Here is a 22,557-nt window from a genome sequence, read left to right as displayed (position 1 = left end):
CTCACACGTACCGATACAGACTATGCCGCAATTTAATTTTTTTCACCCCAAAAGGGTGTATATTGAATAGCGGAATAGAAAAAAGTATATAAAACGGTGTATCTCACAAGTACAAACACAGACTAGGCCCCGATTACAATTTTTTGTACCCTAAAGGGAGGATGAGGAAGAGGAGTAGGAGGAGTTCGGAACAGTTGGAAAACTGAAGCGCCCTGCAATCCTCGGCGGTGTAAGATGCGCCCAAAAATTTGAAAGGTGTATCTCACACATACCGATACAGACTATGCCGCAATTTAATTTTTTTCACCCCAAAAGGGTGTATATTGAATAGCGGAATAGAAAAAAGTATATAAAAAGGTGTATCTCACACGTACAAACACAGACTAGGCCCCGATTACAATTTTTTGTACCCTAAAGGGAGGATGAGGATGAGGAGTAGGAGGAGTTCGGAACAGGAGGCAAACTGAAGCGCCCTGCAATCCTCGGCGGTGGAAGGAGATGCGCCAAACAAATTTAAAAGGTGTATCTCACACGTACCGATACAGACTATGCAGCAATTTAATTTTTTTCACCCCAAAAGGGTGTATATCGAATTGCGGAATAGAAAAATGTATATAAAACGGTGTATCTCACACGTACAAACACAGACTAGGCCTCGATTACAATTTTTTGTACCCTAAAGGGAGGATGAGGAAGAGGAGTAGGAGGAGTTCGGAACAGGAGGCAAACTGAAGCGCCCTGCAATCCTCGGCGGTGGAAGGAGATGCGCCAAACAAATTTAAAAGGTAGTATCTCACACGTACCGATACAGACTATGCCGCAATTACATTTTTTTCACCCCAAAAGGGTGTATATTGAATAGCGGAATAGAAAAAAGTATATAAAACGGTGTATCTCACACGTACCGATACAGACTATGCCGCAATTTAATTTTTTTTCACCCCAAAAGGGTGTATATTAAATAGCGGAATAGAAAAAAGTATATAAAACGATGTATCTCACACGTAAAAACACAGACTAGGCCCCGATTACAATTTTTTGTACCCTAAAGGCAGGATGAGGAGTAGGAGGAGTTCGGAACAGGAGGCAAACTGAAGCACCCTGTAATCCTCGGCGGTGGAAGATGCGCCCCAAAAATTTGGAAGGTGTATCTCACACGTACCGATACAGACTATGCCGCAATTTAATTCTTTTTACCCCAAAAGGGTGTATATTGAATAGTGGAAAAGAAAATATGATATAAAAAGGTGTATCTCATACGTACAAACCCAGACTAGGCCCCGATTACAATTTTTTGTACCCTAAAGGCAGGATGAGGATGAGGAGTAGGAGGAGTTCGGAACAGGAGGCAAACTGAAGCACCCTGCAATCCTCGGCGGTGGAAGATGCGCCCAAAAAATTGGAAAGGTGTATCTCACACGTACCGATACAGACTATGCCGCAATTTAATTTTTTTTTTTCCCCAAAAGGGTGTAGATTGAATAGCGGAATAGAAAATATGGTATAAAAAAGTGTATCTCACACGTACAAACCCAGACTAGGCCCCGATTACAATTTTTTGTACCCTAAAGGCAGGATGAGGATGAGGAGTAGGAGGAGTTCGGAACAGCAGGCAAACTGAGGCACCCTGCAATCCTCGGCGGTGTAAGATGCGCCCAAAAATTTGAAAGGTGTATCTCACACGTACCGATACAGACTATGCCGCAATTTAATTCTTTTTACCCCAAAAGGGTGTAGATTGAATAGCGGAATAGAAAATATGATATAAAACGGTGTATCTCACACGTACAAACCCAGACTAGGCCCCGATTACAATTTTTTGTACCCTAAAGGCAGGATGAGGATGAGGATGAGGAGTAGGAGGAGTTCGGAACAGGAGGCAAACTGAAGCACCCTGCAATCCTCGGCGGTGTAAGATGCCCCCAAAAAATTGGAAAGGTGTATCTCACACGTACCGATACAGACTATGCTGCAATTTAATTTTTTTTACCCCAAAAGGGTGTAGATTGAATAGTGGAATAGAAAAATTTATATAAAATTGGTGATTGTTCAATAGCACATGTGAACACAGCAGTGTCTTATGTTTTATGTCACCGTCAGCAGCAGGCTATGAAGGGAAAAAAAAAAAATTCCCCTTTAACTTTGTAATTTTTAAATAGCAGATTAGAACAGCAATCTGTAGTAAAATATAGCTGAACGCTGCACACAACAGATTGATAAAAATATATTGTTTTCTCCCTCCTCCTTAGTGGGCTCAAGTGAGGGCAAAAAGATTGTTCACTGCACCACCCCCCCACACAGCAAAATCGATGTAGATCGCTAACGGACGATTGTTCTGTCCTGTGTCTCCTATCTGTCCCTGCCTAATCTCTCCAGCCTGTCCCTAAACTGCTCAAATATCTTTCCCTGCCTACACTCCGACCTGTCCCTGCATTCTTTTCGGGCACAATGTTGTTTTTCCCTGTCTGTCCCTAATCAGCAGCAGCCAGCACGTATGATATGTGCTCTCTCCCTACACTACAGCAGACTGACGCACCGCGCTGTGTCTCTCGAGATTATAAAGACATGGGTCACATGCTTCAGATGGGCAATCACAGCTATTAATACATTAGTAGGCATGGCTGGGATGGCTTAAGGCACACCAGTTAAACGCTTGTTGATTGGCTGTTGAAAGCCCGCCATTAAAAGCGTGCCATTACATACAAAACAGGAAATAAAATTACCGAAAACTGATTTTAAACCCGAACATACGGTAAAGTTTTCGGGTCCGTGTCCGGGTAGCAAAAATCCAATTATCCGGTACGGACCCGAATAATACAGTCCGTGTTTGCTCAACACTATTGGGAAAAGTTCAACTGTTTCTGTGGGCATATAGATCTGTGGGCCCCCAAACATAACATGGTAGAGTGTAGTCAGCAATGCTATCAGGGTGCGATTGAATCTCTCATATGCCCCATTTTCTTGTGATAGTGAGTAGTGTGCAACTTCCTAATGCCTAAAGAGTGGCACCTTGAAAGAATTCACTTTCAAAACAGGGTCACTGATCTGAATATATGTTCTGCAGACAGCCATAAGGAAGAATAGGTGCTTTCACACCATCTGGGTTACTGTCTTAGCAGTCTGGTCATGAGTCAGTACTGTCACCACAAACCTGGTAAAATAGTCCACCATAAATAGAATGTGATGGTATCCCTCTTCTAACATGTCAAACTTAAGAAAGTGCTCAATGCTTCCACTGGAACAGACATATGCCAAGTTGGAAGTGGAAATCCGACCTCAGCCCCCTAAACAGACCACACAGTTTCACTTATCTAGTGACACTTTGCCATTTGAACATACACTATTGTTTAGCTCTGGTAAGACACTTGAGCAGATGGAGGGATGCCAGGCCCGAAGACACAGGCACACCTCACCAGAGGCGTACCTAGAGTATTTGGCACCCAGGGCGGATCCTATATCTGGCACCCGCTCCCCCCCCCCCCCCAGATGAGCAGGCAACGCACTGCACATCGACGTGTCGTCAAGTGACGATGCGTGTAGCGTCTCCGCGCACTGCGGCCTTGAACCTGAAAGAATTCTCCTCCCTCTGCCCCCGACCCCCCCTCGGCGGCCAGACCCCTCCTCCTCCTCTGCAAAAACGGTGCAGACTGAGGCACCAGACAGAAATACATGTAACTGGCAGTGGCACACTTACTGTGTGCTACTTCCAGTGGCATCACTAGGGTTGGTGTCACCTGGTGCAGTAAACCATGGTGTCAGTCCCCCCAAAAAAAATATTTTCCTGTTTTCTGAAAGTGCGTCAAAGATGCAGCATGCAGGACTTTTGGTGCGCTTTCAGCAAATGCAGAAAAAAACCTAATAGAAATCAATAGGACTGCAGCTATAACTGCGTGTAAAATGTAGGAAGAACCCCTTCAAATTACACAGCCCCCATACCTCTGGACCACTTTACATTACACAGCCCCCGTACTTCTGGACCCCTTTACATTACACAGCCCCCATACCTCTGGACCCCTTTACATTACACAGCCCCCGTACTTCTGGACTCCTTCACATTACACAGCCCTCCTGCCTCTGGACTCCTTCATGTTACACAGCCCCCGTACCTCTGGATCCCTTTACATTACACAGCCCCCGTACTTCTGGACTCCTTCACATTACACAGCCCTCCTGCCTCTGGACTCCTTCATGTTACACAGCCCCCGTACCTCTGGATCCCTTTACATTACACAGCCCCCATACCTCTGGGCCCCTTTACAATTCACAGCCACTGCACCTCTTGACCCCTTTACATTTCACAGCCCCCGAACCTCTGGACCCCTTTACATTACACCCCCCCACAGATATTGACCCCTTTACAATACACAGCCCCCCCACACCTCAGGATCCCTTTACATTACACAGCCCCCCCCACACCTATCGACCCCTTTACATTACACAGCTCCCCCCACACCTCTGAACCCTTTTACATTACATAGCTCCCCCATGGGCCCCTTTACATTACACAGCCCCCCCCCATGGGCCCTTTACATTACACAGCCCTCCGTGGACCCCTTTACTTTACACAGTTCCCCCCATGGACCCCTTTACATTACACTGTCCCCCCCATGGGCCCTTTACATTACACAGCCAACCTCCCTCCCCCATGGACCCCTTAACATTACACAGCCCCAGCCCCCCATGGGCCCCTTTACATTATACAGCCCTCATGGACCCCTTTACATTATACAGCCCCCCCATGGAACCCTTTACCTTACAGAGGCCCTCCCAGCTCTCCCCTTCCTACCTTATTAGGGCATGCAGGGTGGGAGACACAGGAGAGCGGAGCAGGAGGCACTGTCTAAAGCAGAATGGGAGAGAGAGAAACAGCAGCTCTGAATAAACAGCAGGAACTGCTGGAGTTAACTTTACAAGTTAACAGCAGGTGATTGTTGCTAGGGGGTCCTAGCAACCAATCACCTGCTCATTAACTTAGAAAGTTAACTCCAGCAGTTCCCGCTGTACTGTATATTCAGGGCTGCTGTTTCTCTCTCTCCCGTTCTGCTTCGTACCTCCTGCTCCGCTCTCTTGTGTTAGCAAGCAGCGTAGGCAGTGCGGTGGCCGGCCCTGGGTGTCATCCCTTAGCTGGCTGTCACCCTGGTGCTCCCTGACACCCCCCCCCCAATCTGTGGCAGCCAGGGCGGACCTCCACCCCCCTGTTGGTACACCACTGCATTGAAATTACAGTACTCTAGTAGCAGTCTGGTGGTGCTCTCCATAGCATTTGGATCTTCCAGAGAAGCCTAGTGTTGACCAGGCTCTGACTGGTTTAGTGGAGGGCCTCTCACGACTGCTCAACTACCTCTGCCTCCTCAGGGGAGGCCTTTCTGAGTTGCTAAGGGAGAAAAGGGAAAAAATCAGAGAAACCTATTTTTCATGGGTGTATCCAGGAACTCATAGAGTTATGAGAAAAGGAGTTAGAGGGGACTGCACACTAAGACACTAGCCCATCCTGCCTCTCCCTTGATAATTTTCTGAAGTACACTATGTACATGGCCAAAGGTTTGTTGACATCTACACTTTATGACCAAGAGCATGTGAAAACCCCATCAATTCTTTGGTTTTTTTCCAGTAAATGGCACTGTTAATAATACAAAATAGGTGGAATGGACACAAAGTCCCACAGACATGCTCCAAAATCTTGTTGAAAACCCTAAAGACTGGAGGCTGCAAAAGCAGGAGTTCACCATATTATTGTTCATGGTTTTGGAGTGGGATATCCAAAAAGCTCACATAGATATGATAGACAGGTGTTCAAAAATGCTTGGCCATATAGTGTAGGTAGTTGAATAAGTTTTCCTCTTCCATTGGCCTACCCTGATGGAGGGGGTTATTGACCACCATTCTAAATATTCACTACCCTTTTTTCTTATATTAGCAATGTTTACAGTTTTTGGCACATCAATATAATTGCTGCATTGTTGAAGCATTTCTAATACTTGGATATATATATCTTTTCTTTCTACATACAGATGAATCCTGGCATTCAGGAATGACTGCTCTATTAAGCTTACTAATCATATCATTTATTGCCATTTGTTGCATTTTATGGATGTGCACCAGAAAGAAGAAATGTGAGTGGATGAAAATACAGCTCTTTCCATATGTTTAGTTTTAGACTTTGTATTGTAGCTTATATCTTACTGTAATAGTCAGTATATACATTTATTGCAGAGTTACCTTGGCATGGCAGTGTGACTAACTGAGCTCCCAACTTAGGACATCCTGTATATAGCAATGAATAAATTGAAAGCAAGTATGCCTTGGAGGTAGCCTGTTCCCCATGAAACACTCCAAAAGCCCAAAGTCACTCAGTGGCAGCCACAGACATTCTGTATGTGCACCAAACCCAACAAAGCAAAGCAAAAATGGCAACTGTTCATATCAGTTTGTGACTAGGATTGTAAAGGTACACATGGACAGGGCAATGCACAGAACAATATATAAAATTCCCTAGTACTCCTTTCAGCTAGTCACTGCAAAAAGAAAATCTAAACAGTTTCAACAATTTAGGTTAAAAATAGAGGCTTTTGTTGCATACATTTGCAAAAATATAAAGCTAAACGGCTGAACCAAAAACAATCTGCAAAGTGTGTTCAAAAGGAGAAAAAGATAAAAAAAAGGGACCTAAAGAGATTGGGTACTATAAAGAAACCCAGGATCAGATTACTCACTCACTACAATCAAGTGGGGTTCTATGGCCAATGCATAAATAAAAAAAAAGAAGGAATGGCAGAAAAAGACAGGCTGCCAAACAAAAGACCATAATAATAACCTCTGGGTTCCAACTGAACAATCTCAGAAAGAGGGACGCTGCAGGCAGCAATAGAAAAATTCAAAAAATAGCTTTATTTACAAAATTGGAGACAATAAATGTAAACAAAAAAACAAACAAAAAAAAATCAATCAATCATAACAAATGTGTGTGTAATCAAAATATAGGACTGTATATTGGTTCCACCAGAAAAGTCCTATGAGTGATGCTGCAGAGAAGGAAAAAAAAGCAAAACACAAAATAATCCAAAAATGAAAGTATGGGCTATGGTTTGAGGTCACAGCCATACAGCCATACATTAATTTTCTCAAATCCACACTCAAAAATAAGGACAGCTGTGTATATCCAGAATATAAAGTAGAGAAAGCAAGCAGGGTATAAATGAAATGTAGCAAAGTATTGCTGATCACAGGATTAATTATCCATATAAAAAGTGAAAATGATCACTAATCAATCAGTCTGCAAAGCAGGGTTGCCAACCGTCAGTAAGTTTACTGACAGCTTGTAAAAATCTGTGATTTTTAGAATTGTCTGTAAATATCAGGGGCTGCTATTTTGTCATGCTGTGTTACTAGGCAAATTACCTCTTATAGGTATTTTCAGTGTTTCCATATTGAGTTTATACTGTTTAAATATTGATTGTCTTTTTAATAGGAGTTCTGTAATTTTTCAGGTTGCCAGTAAAAAATGTGCTCAGTGAGTAAATTTTCAATGTTTTGTCAGTAAAAAATCTTTCTGGAGGTTGGCAACACTGCTGCAAAGTCGGCTAGCAATATGGATGCGATGACCAGAAACATACAAATAACACTGGATTATCCACAATCCATCTGATATCAAAGTTTCACTACGATGTGCATGTTGACAAATATGGCAGTAGAATGGATAAAGAGATAGGAAGCAAGTGGTTAAAGCAGCAGCAGTAAATAGCAGAATGCAGACTGACATAAGCAAAGGTGAAAGATAATAGGCAATGTGCTCTTAAAGCAGTTGTAAACCCGCTGAAAAAAAAAAAAACCTGCAAGATAAAAGCATAATGCATCGCATACAAGCACATTATGAAATACTTACCTTAGAATGAAGCCTAGTAAATGTATAGGGGTAGGGAATTGGCGCTGCCCAATGGGGGTAATTATGGTAAGGTGCACTCTAGTAAGTATCACAGGTGAAATTAATATATGTGTAGCCCATCCACAAAGAATAAATAAGCAATATATACAAGTATTACATAAAGCTAATTATTGACCACATAAATAAGTACATAAAAATATATTGTGGTGATCCAATCGGATAAAGTGACTCTGTGATATAAAGTGCAATCAATAGGGTGATACAGTGACTTGTGGAAGTAAACCTCAATAAATAATTTTATGCCAATAATAACAATGATGTTGGTGTTTAATACAATAAAACTGGTGACAATATGTGAATAAATAAAAAAATAAAATGTATTAACCACTTGCCGACTGCCTAACGCCGATCTACGTCGGCAGTCAGCCCCTCACAGGCAAAGTGGCGTAGGACTACGTCACTAGCTTGTGAGGGTCTAGGGAGCGAGCGCGCGCCCCCGGAGGCGCGCTCTCGCTCCCGCGTGGTCACGGACCCCCCCGCGCGTGTGACCGGCGGACCCGATGTCCGCCGGTCACTCTGCGATCAGCGGGGGAGAGGGAGAAAGTCAGGCGGCTAGTGTAAACAAGCTGCCTGTCATTCTCCCCGGTGTATGAAGGATGATCATACGGTTCTACTATGTAGAACCGTTGATCACTCTCCATACATCTGAAGCCACAGCCAATCACAGTAGAAAGCACGCCCCTAGGGACACACATAGCCCCTCCCTTTCAAAAAAAGTTAACCCCTTCACTGCCAGTGTATTTTTACAGTAACAGTGCATATATATATAGCACTGATTACTGTAGAAATGTCACTGGTAACCCCAAAAGTGTCAAAAATGTCAGTCAAGGGTCCGATCTGTCCGCCGCAATGTCGCAGTACCGCAAAAAAAATCGCAGATCGCCGCCATTACGCGTTAAAAAAAAAACAACAAAAATGACAAAAATCTTTCCCTTTGTTAGTAAACGTGATAACTTTTGCGCAAACCAATCAAAATACGCTTTTTGCGATTTTTTTTACCAAACATATGTAGCATAAAACAAATTGGCCGAAAATGTTAAAAAATTTTGATTTTTACATTTTTTGGGGGGGGAATTTCATATAAAAAAAATGTGAAAAATATTGTTATTTTTGCAAAATTTACGCTCTTTTTTTGTTTATAGCGCGTGATCAAATCGCACAGGTGATCAAATACCACCAAGAGAAAGCTCTGTTTGTGGGAAAAAAAGGACGCCAAATTTGTTTAGATACAGCGTCGCACGACCGCGCAATTGTCCGTTAAAGTCACGCAGTGCCGAATCGCAAAATACCCCCTGGTCAGGAAGGGGGTAAAATCTTCCGGGGGTTAAAGTGGTTAATAAATAATATAGTGGTAGGTTCAACAGTATTCACCTAAAATAGGTGTATACACTGGGAAAAGTGCAAAGTGAATGGTGGGTAAAAAGTAGATATATAATGGTTTCCAGTTTATCAAAAAAAAGGTGCAGATTATGATATGCACAGTGACTTCTCCTGGATTATAGGTGCATAATTCATAAAAAATAGATAATATAAAAAATATAAAAAATTATAAAAATAAAGTTCATAAGTGAGAGTGCTTGATCTTCAAGTGGCAATCCCAAAAATCTTTGTGTACAAAGGAAGGGTGCCCAGGGTGGTTGTAAAAAAGATTGCACTCACCAGAGTGTCTAACCCCACACAGGGGTATTAGGCAGGTTATATTAAAGCTGTATACCACAGCGTGGAGGTGAATGCTCCTATCGGTCCTCATAGCGTTCCGGAACTACACACATTTCTGCCGGCTGCCTGCATGATTTCTCCCCTCAGAGGGATACAATGTATACGCTGGAATTTTACCATACTAATGTGAGTACCTTTTCTATGCACTAAAATAAAGTACATTACGGTATCACACTATATGTCCCCCCTTGTTCATTTCATACACACCACCACCGGAGCTTAATCTGGGAACAAGCTGAATATTGGAGAACAGCACCGTCCCTTCCCTCCCCCTCTGATACAGAGAAGCACGGAAGTAGAGGACCGATAGGAGCATTCACCTCCACGCTGTGGTATACAGCGACTGCATGCAGGGTAAATATCTCCTAAACCCTGCAGATTTAGGAGATATTCATTTTACCTACAGGTAAGCCTTATCATAGGCTTACCTGTAGGTAAAAATAAGAAAGCAAGATATACAACTGCTTTAAAGAAGATGTACAGCCAAAGTTCATTTGGCTGTACTTCTCCTGTGGGCAACAGGAGTGCAGCTCGTTCTGCACTCCTGTGACCCATTTTCAGCAGACAGTGGGCTGAAGTCTGGAGCTGTGAGAACCAAACAATCTTTGGTGTTAGATCGCTCGATTCTCAGTCTTAGAGGCACTGTCAAGCAAAAATGTAATTGTTTATCAAATCAAACCTGTCCGTAGCAAAGATCAGTCCAAGCCGCAACCTGGTATAGCTTCACCATCCTCCATGTGGCCGATGGGTTCCATACAGATGCCTCCTGCAGATGCCTGCGGACACTTCCTGAAACCCAGGCTGGATGGGATAACTGTGGGGTGTGACTGCTGACATCAGATGTATGTCTTCATGATGTCAACGCATTTCACCGGAAATCCAGCTTTGTCAGGATGTAATGCCCCTGGCTGAGACATGTTTAAATATACCATAAACCCAGCCTAAAAAAATTCTTAACAGGGCCTCTAGCAACCTTGGTATTATGCATTCAGAGGCATCCAAAAGAGGAAACCTGTAGGTAGGCACTCAAAGTGTGTTCCACTGGTATGGGCGCAAACCACAGGACCAAAAGACAAACAAACAAAAACCAAACAAAAATCAAAACAAAAATAAAATCAAAGGCAAACTGCTCAAGAAACTTAATCCAGAAACACCTGTAGAATAAACTTTCTATTGAGACCCATTGGCACCAAAGTATTTACCTGTAGATCCCAAGCTTTTCTTTTTTTTAAAAGAACATTATTAAAGTCACCACGTCTTTTACTTAGCTATAATGCATAAATCCCTTTGACCATTCATTTTGGCTTGATGGTAAGCAAGAAAAAAGTTGTGCTAAGGGACTTTCAAGTTCCTTATGTCTAATGTCTCTAAGATGCTCATTGATACGAATGCCAAGCTGGTGTTTGGTTTTGCCTATATAGATCTTATTGCATGGGCAATGAATGCTATATAAGACCCAGGTGGTAGCACAATTAATAAGACCTGATACTGTAAGCATTTTGTCCATCTGCATCAGTGAACTGCTTAGTGCGTTCTACAAATTTACAGATTTGACAATGACCACAAGGGACCATCCCAACTGTTCTATGAAAAGGGGTTAACCATGTATCCTTAAGTGACAGAACAAATTTAGATTATGTTAGCATTTCAGCAGGATTTTGAGCCCTCCCGGCAACCATATGGGGGTATTCACCCACAATTTTAGACAAAAGAGGACACAGATGCAATATAGACCAATGTCTAGTAAAGACTTATTTGACCTTTGTCCACTGTGATCTATACTGGGTATTGAATGCAACAGGCTCCTTCTAATTACCAGCCTTTAATGAAGGAGTAACTGCAGTATCCGCCAAAAGTGATGATCTATCTCTCGCTGATGCATTTTTCTTGCTTTTTTAAGAACCTTATGAGTGTAACCTCTCTCTTTAAACCTATCATACATTTCATGGGCCTCCCTATTTGAAATTGGCATCCTTTGTACAGTTCCTCCTAATACAGAGGAACTGGCCAGTAGGTATCCCCTGTATTGGTGACTTAGGATGAAAACTATCTACACGTAGCAAAGTGTTGGCTGCTGTAGGTCTGCGGTAGGTGCGAGTCACCAAATGACCCTCCTCTTTGGTGATCTGGAGGTCCAGGAACGAGATTGTCATGCAGTCAAAGTTATAAGTAAGTTTTATGTTACAATCATTGGAATTAAGGTCACTAATGAACTCATGCAACTCCAGTTCCTGGCCCCTCAAGACCACCCAAATGTCAGCTATATACTGATGCCAAATTGCCACTGATCTCTTGAAGGATGCCTGTTTGTACACAACCATCTCCTCCCACATACCCAGATGTAAACATGCATAGGACAGTGCCACAGGGGCACCCATGGAAGAGCCAGAAATGTGTTGATAATTTATGCCATTAAACAATCTGCAAAGTGTGGCTCACTTATAAGGTAGATAAGGGATTTTTTTGCATTCCAAGCTCCAACAAATTAGACAGCGATTCTACAGAATAAAAAATGTACAAATCTTAGCAAAAAATCTTAGCCCGACACTTGCTACACAGTTAAGGTCCCCCTCTACGAGCATATTGGACCTCATGTCCAACTCTGAAAAGCAAAAGCTTTTACTTACAAGGCTGTCACACATTGCCTCTCTATGGAAATGCACACAATCTGGTACCCCCAAGATTTGTGAGAACGTGTAACAGCCTTCTCCAGTCCCACTTTGGCAGTTAACAGGTTGGACAAAGGACCTAATCTATCCAGTTCAACCAATAAAAAAAAATAATATAATGGGATAAAACAGAATATAATAGAATAGAAAATATAGGGATAGAATAGAAGAGAATATAAAATAAAATAAAAGAATAGAATGGAATGGAAAATAAAAGAATATAATAGAAAATAAAGTAATATAATAGAATAACACAGAATATAATAAAATATTATATTCTATTTTATTCTATTCCATTATATTATTTTCTTTTTTATTGTATTATTGTTCTATTCTATTTTATTTTTATTCTATTTTATTCCCTTATTTTTTTATTACATTCTAGTTTTTTTTATTTTATTCTTTTCTTTTCTGTTCTGTTCTATTCTATTCTATAAAGCAGTCTTTATCCGTTTTCAGTCTTATACCTTACTGAATTTATTGCAATATGTTTCAATTTCAAATTTGAATTCATTTTCAAATTCCAACTCAAATTAATTTATTAAATTGAATTCAAACTAATTTTAAAATTAATTTTCAAATTCAGATAATTTTTTTTGTTAGAATTTACTTTGGATTCATTGAAATTTGTAACTATTGTAAGTCAGAAATTCAGTTTCAGTAAATCAGTTTCTTGTATTTCTCCATTGAGTAGTAGAAGAGGGTTGAGTCAGCTCCTAATTAGGTAGCTGGTTGCTGAATATTTTGAAGGGTGCTTTCCAATAAACCGAAGTCCTAGTATGGATCATTGTAAAATGCGACCTTCATTATTTAATGCAACAAGAAAATTCCATACATACTGTATAGCACCTAGTTGATTTAGCTTCACGTGAATTATAGCCTTAAAAGTGAGCACATCTCCAGCTTGGACGAAACATGAGCGTTTGCCAGCAAAACAGCCTTAAAAGCAAGTACAACCCTGGCTTAATTACAACATGAGAGGCTGCTAGCAAAAACAATGACACGTTTCATGATTCTACTTGCAAATGAGTTTAGAAAAGTAGGAAACACGAACAATGAGAGACTTAAAACAGATTTGCAAAGCCAGAAAAGAAGAAGAAAAGGGAAAATCCAATAAGGATCCACAGTCTTATTCACAGTTCTATTACCCAAACATATAAAACCCCCCTCAAGATGACAAAGGCAACCACAATCAGGAAGCCAGCATGGTTGTCTTAGATGCTGTAGAGTGGGTAATATTAATTCAAGGGGTGCAAGATTTATAAAAGTGCTCACAAAGATCTTGCATCCTATGTATCCTTTCCTCAGCTTCCCTGATAAGTTGAAGTCTAGTAAGCCACTCTGTAAATGTAGGGGTTTCACTTTGTTTACATATTTTTGGTATCCGGCTTTATATGACCCACTAGACATAGGGGTGGCATTAAAAAGAACCACAAGTTTCACTAGAGTATACTGTGGCCTTCATAATAAAGTCTCTCACCCCTTTCCAGTAAGGTCTAAGGTAAGGGTATTTCCATCACAAGTGTAAGAATGTACCTCACTCACTACATCCCCACCAGTACTTTGCTGAAACTGTTGGGTATAAAAGGAACAACTTAGCAGGGACCCTGAACCAACGAAACAGAAACTTACAAATGGAGGAGATGTGAGTCAGCTTGAAAATTTCAAAAACCACTTCGTTTGAAAATGCCCATTCCAATTAATTTCCCTGCACCCTAACATAATAGGGAATAGTCTGACATACTTTCTGTAAAAGAAACTGATAGGTATCTGAGTGGGACTGAAGAGAGAGGCACCATTTTTATCTAATCCAAAGGGGGTAGAGTCTTTGCGTGACAAAAACAGCTTTTCTAGACTATGCTAAAAACTAAGCAGCTGAGTATATTTCCAAGAGTCTAGGGTAGAGGGACCCCCTTCTCGACGCAGTGAATCCAAAATTTTAAACCCAAAATGCTCAAGAAAGCAAAAGCACCTAACCTCCATAACCCCCCCCCCCCCATCCTTTAAAACAATAATAAACATTCCTAAGAGATGAACATCAGGTACCCCCCAAAATGGTATCAAGGGAAACAGAAAGGGACCCCAAGAACCATTCCTGGTCAAATGATCCCAATCCTGCAAAGTAGCCAGGGATAAGGGGTATAAATACCCAGAGAGGCCCCTAAAGCACTTTGAGAGCCAGGGGACACATGCCAGGGTCCTGCCTGCTAGCATTTTCTAAAATGGGACCCAGAGCTTATCTCACATTCCTAAATTCCAGTTGATTAAACTAGCCAGGGCATTAGCCTGATAATATAAATGGAAATCAGGGAGGCCCAAACCCCCAGCATCTTTTGATCACTGCAGTAAAGAATAAGTTAAGATTTATCTCCCCCCCCCCCCCCCCAAAAAAAAAGTAATAAACAAAATGCAGATCTTAAGGAAGTACATTTTGGAGATGGAAACCAAGTACGGTATCTAATAGTGACTTTTTTTTTTTCTTTTTTATCAGATTTACAGCATTTTCATGTGAGTGAAATCTTCAAGGAACATGTGTCAGGAAATGAAGAGAAGGTCAATTTATATTGTATGGCATCCAAATGCCCAGATGCGGCACAGGTGACCTGGATGATTACAGAACAAGGCCAAAAGCCGATTATAATATCAAACAGTCAGGCAAACAAAGATAAAGAAGACAGACCAATAATAATCCATGAATACGAGGTAAAAACTGACCAGAGAGAGGTTAATGGACTGCAAAATGCTACCACTGTACTGAGTTTCAACCCAACCATATCCAGTCACAATAACACTGAGATCAAATGTAAACTCCTCTGTGGTGATAGATGTGAGGAAAGAACGCTGAGCTTCAGTTTCTGCTATAGTAAGTAAACTTTATAGTATATCGTTTGCATTGTTCTGTACTATATTTATACAATTGGACTAAATGTTATAAAGGAACTTCACCCTTATCATACAAATTACAACAAAGGCACCTTTTTAGGAATGTTTGGTAATGGAAATCTACAAACAGGTACTTAAAGTGATTGTAAAGGCAGAAGGCTTTTTATCTTCATGCATTCTATGCATGAAGATAAAAAGCCTACTGTGTGCAGCAGCCCCCCTCAGCCCAGCCCCCCCCCCCCCCAATCCTTAATCCTTAACTGATATCCATCTAGATGCAGTGATTGTTGCAGGTGTTTCTCGGCTGCCCGAGACTCCCATTGTCAGTCAGCCAGCCAGGCCATGGCTTTGTGTCTGAATGGACATAGGGAGCTGCAGCTTGGCTAGGGTGCAAGCAGCTTGCTATGGCGGCCAGGAGCACAGAAGAGAGACCCGAGAAGAGGAGGATCCGGGCTGCTCTGTGCAAAACCACTTGACAGAGCAGGTAAGTATAACATGTTTGTTATATTTATAAAAAAAAAACAAGACTTTACAATCACTTTAAGGGCTCTTTCACACGGGCGCTCCGTATGTCCGTATTTCATCCCATTTTTTTGCGGATGATATACGAACATAATGCATGTCAATGGAATTGCGGATGTCAGCGGATGACCATCCGCTGACATCAGATTTGTGTCCTTTCAGTTCTGTTCCGTTTCTTGGAACAGAACAGAACCCTATTTTTCTTCAGTTTAAAAAATGGAACGGATGCAAAATCGGATGTCAGCGGTGTCATCCGCTGACATCCGCAATCCCCATAGACATACATTATGTCCGTATATCATCCACAAGTGTCATCCGTGTCCGTGAAAAAAAAAAAAAAAAGTGCCGCATCAGAAAAAAAAATCGGAGCGGCCGTGTGAAAGAGCCCTAAAGATAATTGCAGGCTTTTTATACTTTGCATACTGTATTTTTTTGCTTCCTATTCTTCTTATCTGACCGTTTGTACTAATGGGCCATACACACTATAAGATTTTCTGAAGACTTTTTCCTTTAGATTTACCTAAACCATATAATATGAGATCAAACCTAAACACTTTCAATTTGTATGCAATCTGGCAGGCCCTTGCACTACATAGAAAAGGTAAATCTGAAGGAAAAAGTCTTCAGAAAATCTTATAGTGTGTATGGCCCTTTAGGATAGATGAATCAATCTCCCTCTTCTTTTTGGAACTCTGTCTAGAACTCTAGGTCTAGCTCCTGAAACAGCTGGGAGGCCTTGGTTACATCACCAGTGCTTTAAAAAAAAAAAAAAAAAAACAGGAAGTGGAAAAATGGTAATTAATAAATAAAACAAAAAAAAAGTTTAACTAATGAATGCAAGATAATTTCATATCAGCATGCAGAGCTGTATGGTGCTGTGATTTTTTGTGAAAGCTTTAAAGCTGATCTTCACCCTTTACTCCTCGGTCACAACGATCGCGACAATGAAATCATACTACTTTATTTGAAGTAGCATGATTTTAAAATAGCATTTCAGTACTACTTCAGGTGCAACTTGGAAGACACCTGTGCAACTTCATGCACAGAAGTCTATCCAAGTAGGACCTGAACTTGCAAAAAGTAGTGCAGGAACCATTTTCAAAATCGGCAGTTGCACTGATTTGACCTTTTCCAATGCGGACAATAGGGTGCAACTTGTCATGTGATTTAAAACTGTAAAATTGCATTAATGTCGCACCGGTGTGACGGGGGGCTCAAGGCATGTTGGCATTACCCTCACCCTCGCTCACAATTGGAATATATATATATATATATATCTAACAAAAGTGAGTACACCCCTCACATTTGTATGAATATTTTATTATATCTTTTCATGTGACAACACTGAAGACACTTTGCTACAATGTAAAGTAGTGAGTGTACAGCTAGTATAACAGTGTAAATTTGCTGTCCCCTCAAAATAACTCAACACACAGCCATTAATGTCTAAACCGCTGGCAACAACAGTGAGTACACCCCTAAGTGAAAATGTCCAAATTTTGCCCAATTAACCATTTTCCCTCCCTGGTGTCATGTGACTAGTTAGTGTTACAAGGTCTCAGGTGTGAATGGGGAGCAGGTGTGTTAAATTTGTTGTTATCGCTCTCACTCTCTCATACTGGTCACTGGAAGTTCAACACCTCATGGCAAAGAACTCTCTGAGGATCTGAAAAAAAGAATTGTTGCTCTACATAAAGAAGGCCTAGGCTATAAGAAGATTGCCAAGACCCTGAAACTGAGCTGCAGTACGGTGGCCAATACCATACAGCGGTTGAACAGGACAGGTTCCACTCAGAACAGGCCTCGCCATGGTCGACTAAAGAAGTTGGGTGAACGTGCTCAGTGTCATATCCAGAGGCTGTCTTTGAGAAATACTGTAGACGTATTAGTGCTGCCAGCATTGCTGAACAGGTTGAAGGGGTGGGGGGTCAGCCTGTCAGTGCTCAGATCATACGCTGCACACTGCATCAAATTGGTCTGCAAGGCTGTTGTCCCAGAAGTAAGTCTCTTCTAAAGGTGATGCACAAGAAAGCCCACAAACAGTTTGCTGAAGACAAGCAGACTAAGGACATGGATTACTGGAGCCATGTCCTGTGGTGTGATGAGACCAAGATAAACATATTTGGTTCAGATGGTGTCAAACGTGTGTGGCGGCAACCAGGTGAGGAGTACAAAGACAAGTGTGTCCTGCCTACAGTCAAGCATGGTGGTGGGAGCCTTTTTGTCTGGGGCTGCATGAGTGCTGCCGACACTGGGGAGCTACAGTTCATTGAGAACCATGAATGCCAACATGTACTGTGACACATTAAAGCAGAACATGATTCCCTCCCTTCGGAGACTGGGCCACAGGGCAGTATTCCAATATAATGACCCCAAACACACCTCCAAGACGACCACTGCCTTGCCAAAGAAGCTGAGGGTAAAGGTGATGGACTGGCCAAGCATGTCTCCAGATCTAAACCCTTTTGAGAATCTGTGGGACATCCTCAAACGGAAGGTGGAGGAGCGCAAGGTCTCTAACATCCACTATATATATATATATATATATATATATACAGTCAGGTCCATATATATTGGGACATTGACACAATTCTAATGGTTTTGGCTCTATACACCACCACAATGGATTTGAAATGAAACAAGATGTGCTTTAACTGCAGACTTTCAGCTTTAATTTGGGGGTATTTACATTCAAATCAGGTGAAAGGTGTAGGAATTACAACAGTTTGAATCCAATAGAAAATCTATGGAAAGAACTAAATATCAGAGTTCATAGAAGAGGCCCACAGAACCTTCAAGATTTGAAGACAGTTTGTGTGGAAGAATGGGCCAAAATTACACCTGAGCAATGCATGCATCTAGTTTCTCCACACAGGAGGCATCTTGAAGCTGTCATTACCAACAAAGGATTTTGTTCAAAGTATTAAATAATTTCCAGTTAGCAAGTTCAATACTTTTTCCCTGTGTCATTTCATTTTATTACACCTAACTTCATTTTTAAACATATATGTTTTGGTTTCTTTGTATGTATGGATTGCATGGGTTGTTACTGACGTGTGGTGAAAATTTCATGTCAATAGCACCTTTAGGCTGGGTTTACACTGTCTCCAGCCATGGCACACAGCAGGGGGTCTGATGAGTCCCTGTTTTCTGTTTCAATTATGAATGAGGTTCGATATTTTTGCCTGAATTCACACCTGAAATGGAGTCAAAGACGCACAGGACCCTCCTGCAAAGTGCTCTGCTGTCGTCCTGGAGCTGAAATATATATATAAAAATATATTTACTTAGAAAAAAGGTGGCATGTGCAATACTTATTTTACCTGCTGTGTAAATATATTTATATATTGTGAGGGGTTAGCTCGGTAGCGGGGTTCGTTACACAGAGAGACAGCCGAGGAGTGGTTGAAAACAACAGTCTATGGTTTATTCTTCCAATTTTCTTCAAACATTTGCAAGCATCCAAAACAGCATAATTCAAAAAACAAACATAAAATAATCCCTGGCCACTTGGGGCGTCTACCTTCTCACACAGGAACCTACCTATGGTGTCTGTCCCAACCTACTGCTGGGCAGACACTGCTGGTCATACAGCAGAAATACCAACAGTTTTTTTTTTCTTTGCACACAGAAAACATCCAACACTTCACCTTCAGAAGTCTTTCAGCTGACTGCTCTCCTCAACTTGCACAGCTCCAGGAGGCATTCAACTCACTGCTTCTCCTTAACGCACACAGCTCCAGGAGACATTCAACTCACTGCTCTCCTCACTGCTCCCAGCTCCAGGAGGCATTCCACTCACTCCTCTCCTCACTGCTCTCAGCTCCATGAGGCATTCCACTCACTGCTCTCCTCACTGCTCTCAGCTCCAGGAGGCATTCCATCAGTAGTCATCCTCTGGATAACTTATAGAGGCCTTAATTGCCTCATCCTGAACAGCTGAAGCTTTTTCAACGTCCTTACACCTTTCTGGCTACCTCTGCAGCCGACACCCTATAGTAATTGGTGAATTGTCTACACAAGGCAGAAATGTATCTCCCGTCTGTGACAACACCCACAGATTTACCTGACTCCCTGTCACAATATATACATATATACACACAGTATGTTCCTTGATTCTGTATGGCAATGACCCTTCTGGCAATGTCATACCAAGTCTAAAGAAGGGGGTTTTATTTTGGGGAATACTTCCCACTTTGTGAGGAGTATTTCCCAAAAAAGGCAATAGCTATAAGCAATGACAGATAAAATTTTGTACAACACCGCAAACAATGACAGGACCTTTTTAAGAAACTTTCTAGCTGAACCCTGAATCTAGGGAGCTTCTAATTAACTAAAGGGATGGAAAAGTAAAAAGGTCCTTCGGTATCATAAGTCCCTCCCGCTGGCCTGTGTACTAAAAAACATTGGGGCTGCACTGGGCACTGTGGTATCATGTGAGGTGGGGGGAGGGGGTGCCAGGAGGAGATTGGGGGGCAATTGGGTAAGGAGGGGGAATTTGGGGGGTAGCAGGGTTTAAGAATTGTTTTGGAAGGGGACATTTAATGCATTGGAAGGGGGGTGCTAGGAGTGGTTATTTGGGGGAATTTGTGTTGGGAGGGGGGAAGAGGATTTGTGCTAGAAGAGGTAATATGGTAAAGGAGGGGAGGGGATTTGTGCTAGGAGGGGAATTTCTTTGGGGGGGGGGATTTTTGCTGGGAGGGGGGATTTGAAGTGGTGGAGAGAAGATGTGGGGAAATTTGAGGGGTAGAGGATTTGTGCTAGAAGAAGGGGGAATGTGATGATTTGGGCTGGTAGGAGGGATTTTAACAGGGAGTTAATTTGTCCTGAAAGGAGGGGAATTTATGCTTAGAGGGGAAGCATGCATACTAGTGCTCAATTTATTTTTATTTATTTATTTTTTTGCGTATTCTTGCTAAAACATAATGGTCATACATCTTGGGGGGGGGGGGGTGCAGTTTGGTATGTTCACCCAGGGCTCTAGATGACCTTGTCCCAGCACTGGCACAAAGCACGAGACTTCTTTTTCCTTTTCCTCCTCCTGCAGCTCCCCAAACTTAAAGTCCAATCCAGCACTGGGATTGATAGAAGCTGTCTCCTAGGGACTACATCTCCTATAATTCCAGATGGCTCCCAGCAGCCTATTTTTCTTTCCCAGGCTGCACAGCAGCCAATCAGTATTATTTTGCTGTCCCAGGTGGTGGGTGGGGTCTCCTTCAGCAGCCAAACAGAAGCACCTCCCTCACTGGCAGCCGGAGAGACGGAGAGAAACTATGTCATCAGCAGGAGCATTAATCACAGTAACAGCCCTGTTCATGCAGCAGTATGCAGAAAGCACCACAGACTTTCTGGCAGGAATCACAGACATATTATTTGCACTTATTTAAGGGATATAATAAAACTCCATAAATGTTATTTTTTAACAGACAACAAGGGAGGAAATAAGAGAAGTTCATTGTTAGGGTTAGACTTTACCCACTGATATAGAATATCTGTTATATAATTTATTAATAAAGGCCTTATTTACTTCATTTTCCAGAAAAGCCGTCAGTAAAAGAGCCAATAGATCTGTCCATGGATGACGCAGGAAATGTTGTGTGCTCTTTGACTCTGGAGAAATTTCACCCTAGGAGTGTACAGATACAATGGAACTGTGGAGTTGGAAATAACCAAGAACTGCCGTCTACTCTGAAAATAGAAAATGCCGGTGATGACACCTTTCAATGTAACAGTATCTGTAGGATCCCCTGGCAACACTTCATGGATCCTGGTTCCAAAGTACGAGCGACCTGGACTCACGGATCTCTGGATCAGCCGGGATATCAAGACCTGTCTTTAAAAGGTGTCACCATTTACTGTCTACTTTTAAAGTGTACCTGTCCCAGACTATGGACATATTTACATATTCATAACATTCATTAAAGGGATTTTAAAACAAACTGTCGCTTGCCATCACTCACCCCTGTAGCTGCTTGTACTGCACAGTAACTATAGTAAAAAAACAAAAACTACATATATGCTTCAAGTTTAAAATCTCAATTGTTTCTTTAAAAACATAAAAAAATGGGTTCATTGAGTCCCTATAAATGCCTTAGAATCATTCCAGAGATCCCTATTAGCATTAAGTCCCTTTATGCCTGTGTTTATAATTTATTTAGCACTGTCAAAATGTCTCTTGATAGCCAATTACTGTATACAGATCCAATGAGAGCAGACAGTGTATGTGACTATGAGTGATGAGCCTGGGTGAACAGAACACATCCTTGGCATCCCTTTAGATGAGCATGTTCCTCCCTGCTCGCCACTAGATATTGTAGAATTTATCTGCGCTGTGTTCAGGGGCTGACTGGCAACCTTCAGCCCAGAGGGCAAGTACAAACCAGAAGCCCATGGTGCAGCAAATCGGCCCCGCTCCCACTATCCCTCTTCCCGGCTACCTCCTGACTCCCATTCCAGTCTAAAGCTCCGCTCCAGGTAGTCTCTACTCACTGGCCGAGTCTGGGTTCCTGACCTGGCCAGCAGGGGGTGGTTGGGGGGAGCTAGGACAGCTTGATTGGAGCTGGCCAGGGGAGGAGAGTCTCCAGTGGAATTGGTCTCTGTTCAGACACAGTTTGCACCATCCACGCTAAGGGGGAGGCCTTCCCTCTGTCCTTGTCTTTATCCAGCACTCAGTAGGTAAGCGGTGGAGACTTTTTACTTCTCTTCACCAGGAATCCTTTAGGCATGTCTGAGGTAGAAGCGGTGCATCCTTTTTATGGGGCATAAGAGGGGCCCAGGGGGCAATTGCCCCCCTGCCCCCTGGCCCAGTCCACCCCTGGCTGT

General features: G+C 42.1%; 1 protein-coding gene across 1 annotated transcript in view; it reads left to right on the top strand.

Annotated features, from left to right (window-relative positions):
- LOC309558533 (uncharacterized protein) overlaps positions 1-22,557 on the top strand; it is a gene marked incomplete at both ends in the record, with an annotated part of 311,122 nt that overhangs the window by 242,974 nt on the left and 45,591 nt on the right. The window contains 2 exons of the mRNA XM_082261613.1: positions 14,822-15,193; positions 21,275-21,577. Coding sequence (XP_082117739.1) covers positions 14,822-15,193; positions 21,275-21,577 — 675 coding nt within the window. The remainder of the gene's footprint in view (positions 1-14,821; positions 15,194-21,274; positions 21,578-22,557) is intronic.

The sequence above is a fragment of the Pelophylax lessonae genome, assembly GCF_965119305.1.
Source record: "Pelophylax lessonae genome assembly, chromosome: 6".
NCBI lineage: Eukaryota > Metazoa > Chordata > Amphibia > Anura > Ranidae > Pelophylax > Pelophylax lessonae.
The sequence above is the reverse complement of the archived record's forward strand: the minus strand, read 5'-3'. Positions and strand labels throughout refer to the sequence as shown.